This window comes from Pleuronectes platessa, chromosome 16, assembly GCF_947347685.1.
Source record: "Pleuronectes platessa chromosome 16, fPlePla1.1, whole genome shotgun sequence".
NCBI classification, from domain to species: Eukaryota; Metazoa; Chordata; class Actinopteri; order Pleuronectiformes; family Pleuronectidae; genus Pleuronectes; species Pleuronectes platessa.
Genome location: NC_070641.1, coordinates 10,610,095 through 10,617,040, shown reverse-complemented (window position 1 = coordinate 10,617,040; position 6,946 = coordinate 10,610,095). Strand labels below are relative to the sequence as shown.

At 44.4% G+C, this 6,946-nt stretch overlaps 1 protein-coding gene across 1 annotated transcript; it reads left to right on the top strand.

Moving 5' to 3' along the window:
• The first annotated feature begins 625 nt into the window (after window positions 1–625).
• On the top strand, window positions 626–5,829 carry cnp (2',3'-cyclic nucleotide 3' phosphodiesterase). The gene is made up of 4 exons (XM_053443056.1): window positions 626–779; window positions 2,318–4,019; window positions 4,149–4,276; window positions 4,461–5,829. The coding sequence occupies exons 2-4, from the start codon at window positions 2,351–2,353 to the stop codon at window positions 4,923–4,925; spliced, it is 2,262 nt and encodes a 753-aa protein (XP_053299031.1). The 5' UTR covers window positions 626–779; window positions 2,318–2,350; the 3' UTR covers window positions 4,926–5,829.
• The last annotated feature ends 1,117 nt before the right edge of the window (window positions 5,830–6,946 follow it).

Here is a 6,946-nt window from a genome sequence, read left to right as displayed (position 1 = left end):
TCATCACTTAGACTCAAGTATGACCTGAAGAGAACTTGGTGGCCAAAGGTCAAGGTCAATGTGACCTCACAAAACCCAATTTGCTATGTGAATGAATGCAATGTGTCTGAAGCACCTTGAGGGAATTATTTCACATTTGGAACAAACATTCACTTGAGCTTGGATTTCATCTTGGTAGCCAAACGTCAAAAGAAGATTGAATGTCGTTTTAAGTCAAAAGAATTCATAAATATATAGAGAATCTATAAAGAAAATGTATTCAAACATAACACAATATCAAGAAGATGGTCAAACAAATCAGGCACATTATTTAAAATGATAAAATTGTATTGTATTTTATGACAATAGACACTGTAATGTGAATAATGACATCATCCTTAATATGAGTGAACACAAATAATTTTTTTGTGTTTTAACTTTATTTTAATCTCCATATCATTTCCTTTTTCAAAAACCTGTACAAATAAAGTTTTAAAATGTTTTTTAACTTAGAGAAACTTTACGGCGGTATAACACGGTAAGAAAAACAGATTTTTATCTCTTTAATAAAAATATTTAAAAAAGAATATTTCTCCAGTTCTTTCCTTCCGCCACTCAGGGGTGTGTCCTTGACCACGCCCAATTGCGCGTTCCCGGGATTTTTTTTTCCCTTTTCTTTTTTCTTGTGTCTCGTCCTCTTGAAGAGCGGAGCGCGTGCGTGTGTGCGCTCAGGACTTGCCTTGTCATTGCACCCGGAGAGAGACGCGTGGTCAGCGGCGCCACAGACACCCACAGCTCCGGTAAGATGGCACCGTCACTCTCACCGCTGCAACCCCTCCTCCATTGTTGCTTTTGTCTCGTTCTTGCCCCGAACTGTCTGTGTAAGTTGCTTCGGGCGAAGTGACTCGTTTCTAACCCGTTATCGCGGTGGAGACATGGCGGCTGCTCACGTTTAATCCACATTGTCATTGTGCAGGCTTGTTTTTGTGGGGCGCGTCCCCCCCCCGCCTCGTCACGTCGTGCTGTTTGGGAAATGTGGCGTTCGAACTCGCCACGTTTCAGCTTCACGCGCGACTCTTATGCTTTATTTTTGGTTCACGTGGGGTATAGTGAGTCAAAACATCAACAGGAAACAGGATGAAGTTTGATCAGACGTGCTCGTGTCGCCTGTAACTCTGCAGGTTTGTGTTGCGGTCCCGTTGTGTTCATTTGAGTGTGTCACTGCATTGAGTTGCTTCCCCTTTTTGGGGCTCGGGACAGGATGAGACTGCACACATCTGCTAACAACCCCCGTTTGTTCACAAATAGAAATGAGATCTGGTTAAAAAAAAAATGAGATCATGCCCCACGTAGGAGGAGGAAGAGGAGGAGGAGGTCGCTGTAGTCTGCTCTAACCCCACTTTTCTGCGCTGCCCCATTTTCCCTAACTACCCTTTGTCTGTGTTTGCAGGGAGGATGAGTCTCTGTTCATTTTTTCCTTGCGAGCTTTCAATACATCTTTGCATGTGTCTCTCTCTCTAATTGGACTATTTGATATGTATTCTTCAAACCAAAATTTAAATGAATATTTAATTTGATTGCACCAGCATTTCGTCCCCACCCACCATATGTGCACCATGACACGACACCACCACTGAACAAAACATTACAGTGTGGTCGGACTATAAAGTTATCATGCATATCCTGTATAAAAAAGGATTAACCCCCCCCCCTACTACCACTCGTATTGTAAATATATGTAAATTGTGGATGTTGAGTGTATGAGACAATATGGTTAATGGACTGCATTTTAAAAGCGCAGCCGTCAGGGGCCATTTGTGGTTCAGTGTCTAACCGAGCACACGTTGACATGCTGACTGTGCGAGCTGGGAATCAACCACCAGTCCTCTGATCTGTGGACAACCCACTCTACAGCCCGAGCCTCTAAAAGGGCCTGGGTCCAAAAACAAAATGCATTCACAAGTGGGAGCGTTTTGCTCACTTCCCAAGCTTTCTGGCATACATTTAAATACTCTGCCGGCTGAGAAACTATCGTCAAGTTTCTGATCATTTATCATCATTAATGCGTCTATCTGCCAAACCCACAATGTAACTGTATCCATTTAAATCTATTTCAGAGATATATCTGAAGTGGATTTAGATTGATCCTAAATAAAAGATACGTGATGCTTTGCTCAAGTCGTGGTCACAGAAGTCATACAACCTTCAGGCCTTCATTTTTTTGAGCATTACCGGAACACAGTAGAAAACATCATGTGCTATTTAAAGTTTCGTCTCTGGGAAGATTTTATGCCTCTGTCATCACTGGGTTGGTTAAACTGTTTCTCTTTCATTTAAGGTACATGGTGTAGAAAAGGAAACTGAGCTAGACATGGATACTGAAAGGAGCTGTGAGGTTTTGGATGCATCTCCACAGCAAGAGGAGGTTGTAATGGAAAAAGAGGCTGTGTCAAAACTAGAGGCACCAGAAGAATCCACAGAGCCTGAGAAGCCGCCAGCTGCTGCGGAAGAGACCGAGCAGCTGGCAGTAAATGGTCACGGTACAGAAGTCCTAAACCTAAAACAAACAGAGGAGCTGATTGTGACAGAACCTGTGACGCTGTCCGAGCAGAAGGCAAATGGTGACAGCTCACCCAAAGACGCATCTGACCCGGAGTCAGTGCCCGTTGTAGAGGCTTCACCAGAACCAGACGAGTCATCTGGAAAGATCTCTAACCCAGTTGCAGCTTTAGACGCAGAACCAGAAAACGTAGAGCCTGAACAGGAGACTGTGCCAGAGAATGACCCAGAGCTGGTGCCTGTGCAAGCAACTCTGGCAGAGAGTGTCCCTGTGCCAGAGCCAGCGGAATTGACCAAATCTGAACCAGAAGTTGAGCTAGAAGAGCAAACATTACCTGAACCAGTCGCGCTGCCGGAGCCAGTAGATGCACCACCAGCCGCTGAAGAACAGAACCTGCCGGAGCAAGTTGAGACCAAAGCAGAACTGAAGGCAATGGATGCAGAGGCACAAATGGCCGAAGAGGGGAAAGCAGAAAACAATGCTGTGGCTGAGCCTCTAAATGAGGTGCAAGAAGAAAGACCAGTGGTCACAGAAAAGGCAGTGGAGATGGTTTCAGTGACAGAAGTTGCCTCAGAAAAGCCAACATTGAAGGAGGAAGATTCAGCTGTAGTTGGAAATGAAAAATCAGCAGAGGACAAGAAGGAAGCTGAACCTGAAAAACCTGCAGAGGACAAGAAGGAAGCTGAACCTGAAAAACCTGCAGAGGACAAGAAGGAAGCTGAACCTGAAAAACCTGCAGAGGACAAGAAGGAAGCTGAACCTGAAAAATCTGAGTCTTCTCCTCTGAAGGAAGTAGCAGTAGTAGCAGCAGCAGCAGCAGAAGTTGTTGCATCTGAGCAGAATAAATCTGAGCTTGTAAAGGAAGAAGATCCTGTCCCTGCATCTGGCTCCCTGTCCTTTGCCCTCCTGGAACAAGAGCCAACCAAAGACGCCCTCCGCACCTCTCGCACCTTAATCGTCCTCCGGGGACTGCCAGGGAGTGGGAAAAGCTTCTTGGCACGTGCCATAGCTGATGCCTACAAAGGCCACTGCTCTGTCATCTGTGCTGACGACCACGGTGTAAAGCCAGAGAATACAGAATCCTATGCAGAGGGATACAAGGCTCTGGACGAGGCTGTGGTGAGCTGTTGCAGTGCAGGAACAAGTTCCTCTGTGCTCATAGTGGTGGACGACACCAACCACAGCCAGGACCGGCTGGCCCGCATGGGGGAGATTGCCGAGGAACATCATCTTGTGGCCATCTTCTTGGAACCGCAAACAGCATGGAGCTGCGATCTAGCACAGCTGACGACGAAGAGCAGCCGAGGACTGGAGGAGGCCCAGTTGGATGCCATGAAGGGTCCACTGGAGGAGATGTCCATCCCTCTTTTCTTTGGCTTCTTCCTTCTCTCGTCCCTCCAGGACAAGATTCGATGCACATCCATGGATTTCCTTAAAACACTGGACACCTTGGAGCCCTTCAAGACGCACATGACAGACTGTGAGTGTTTTTTAAAGTCGTTCCACTTATTACAAAGTCAACTGCATCATTAGAAAATACTCTGTCCAAGCCGATAAATCTCATCTTTGCCTAATCAAGTTGACGCTGAACTCCTGTTTGTGATTACAGTCACTGGTAAACCTGATAAAGAGGTGGATCTGGAGCAGTACTTTAAAGCCACGGGAACCCTCCACTGCACTACCAAGTACTGCAACTATGGGAAAGCTGAGGGCGCCAAAGAGTATGCCCAGAAGCAAGTAAGACCTGTCAATAAATTGTTAGTTTATGAAAAGTGAAAGCCACATATTCAAATTATTAGTTGGCAATTTTCATCCTGCATTGTTGTGTAAACATTTCTCAGTAACAATGTAGCAGTGTAATTAATGTTTATGATTGAATTTAGTTAATCTTGTGATAATTCCCTTTTCTCCTGCTCCCTAGGCTGTTAAAGATTTGTATGGTTCCACCTTCGAGCTGGCACTGGGCGCTCTCTTTGTCACTCCTCGCACCGTCGGGGCTAGAGTGTCCCTCACCGAGGAGCAGCTCCTGCTGTGGCCGGATGATGCCGAAAAGGAGGCAGAGTCTTCTGTCCCCGCAGCTGCCTCCCTGCCCCTGGGAAGCCGCGCCCATATCACTCTAGGGTGCGCCGAGGGCGTTGAGCCGGTTCAAACGGGCCTGGATCTGCTAGACATCCTGGCCCTACAGCAGGAGGGCCAGAAGGCGGAGCTGGTCGTGGAGATGGAGCTGGGCTCGCTGACCTATTACGGTGAGGGAAGGTGGCTGCTTCTCCTCAGGGAGCCCATCTGTGCCCTGGCCTGCTTCTCCAGCTACTACAAGCGCAAGGAGCTGGAGTCGCCCAAAAAAGAAGCAGAGAAGAAAAAGAAGCAGAAGTGCACTATACTGTAAATGGCAAAACACAAGCATGTGTGGCTGGGATGACTGGTGAATTAAAACGTAGGCGTTCTCTGTGCGAGCTTTGTGTGTTTGTGCAGGGTATAGGGATTCAGTAATAGCCACCCTAAAATCCACGAGCTGTGTGCCTTTACTGTTGATTTGCACCACAACCCGAGATGCCTTCAGTTTGGTTTGGCTTGTTGTCAATGATCAGTGTCTTGTCTCACACATCAAAGTTGCAGGACCTGTCGATTTTGCTGAGATGTCATTTGCTGCAGTTTTAGCTAGTATAGCGTCCTCACTCAGACCCACAGTAACCTGAAACTCTAGATTTCCTCTTCTATACATGTTGGTGTTTCTCAGTATTCAGATGTAAAAGTTAATTAGGCACTTTGCATGCATCCCGGTAACCGTAGCAACATATTAACACATTTCCGAAAAGAAGTAGCTCTGCCTCTCCAACAGAATTGTCTGGTGTTTCCTTTGGCTTGGTTGACAGTTTTCAAAAAAGCAGTTTATAATTTAATGCAAGTGTGCATGTGTGCGCAGCCTAGGAAGTAATTGTTATGCATTAGATTGAATGTAACTTATAGAGGATCTTCCATGTAAAATCTTTGCACTGTCTATAGTTTAAAAGGGAGTATGTAGATAGGTTTGGCATCTGTCTCTGCAGCTTGTTCTTAGCACTTATCAAACGCTGTGAAATCAAATCCATGTTTTGCAATCTTTTCTACTGCGCAAGACTGTGCCATTGATCCCGTTTATCCTCTTTGAACTGCATCATGTATTGCATTCAACCTGTGTCCCCCTGTGAAGGTAATTTTTGAAGGGCAACGCCTACTCTGTAGCTCTTATGAATCACTATTTTTGCACTTGTTTTGTAAACTTAATAAAAAAAGAACTTGCTTTGCTCCGACCAGTTTCACTGTGTGGTCAGTTTTGTTGGTTCACGTTTATGACATGCAGCATGCCGGCTGATATCTGGGACAGTTTATCTGCACACTGCAGTTTTCTCGTGGCATGTAGATGTGGCATTTGACTATTAACCACCAGAGGGCGCTCACCACTTGCACTGTTTGCTATTGGGCTTTGTGGTAAAGTATGGCACACATAATAACAGATACTGTGTATTTACATTGACCGCAGACTGAATTGCATTATTTGACTGTTTCCCTTTAGCTTTGCATAAGAGTCTGGTATAGTTTAACTTGACAACTACCCAGAGAGCGGCCTGTGAGCCAGTGTTCAGCTGAAATCTCTTCTGTCAACCCTTTTACATTAAGAAATTGTAACTTACTCTTAACCTGGAATCTGCTTTTCTTATTTTATCATGCATATAAATGTAAGGTTAGTATCTTATTAAATACCTTGTTAAATCACTGCCTTCGAACATTATGAAATGTACACTACCCACATTAATATTATTCCTTAAAGCAGAGGAGGAGGGGTCCCAGCAATCTTCAAATCTGACTTATCAATCAACCCTTGACCAAAAGGAAGTTGTAGCTCATTTGAACGCCTCAGTATCATAAGCAGGAAATCAGGAAAACTAGCTCTTATCTTGTCCACCTGCCTCTTACTTAGAATTTATATATGAATTAGTTCTTAGTAATCATAAAATATTATAGTAGGGGATTTTAACAGTCACGTAGACGTTGCATTCAAACAAACCACTGTTTCGATGACACACTTTTTGTTTTTACATGGCATAGAAATGGAAAATGTTATATTTCCCCCAAACCTCTTTTCTGTCTGACTAATTGAATTTACAATAATCAACTACACCGATTTTTGCATAGGAATTATATTATAGTTAGTGGTAGGCAGATAAACTAAACAAAGGGAAGGACATTTTTTTGCAGATTACTGATGCGCCAACATCAGTCATCTGCATTTCTGTTTCTATTTATGAGTAATTGCTTTTCTTGGGCACTACAGTTCCTGTCATTACCTTTTATTCTTTCTGATAGATCACAGAAAAAAAGTGAGAACATGAAGGACAACTGATCTGCTGCCAAACAATATGCTTTCAT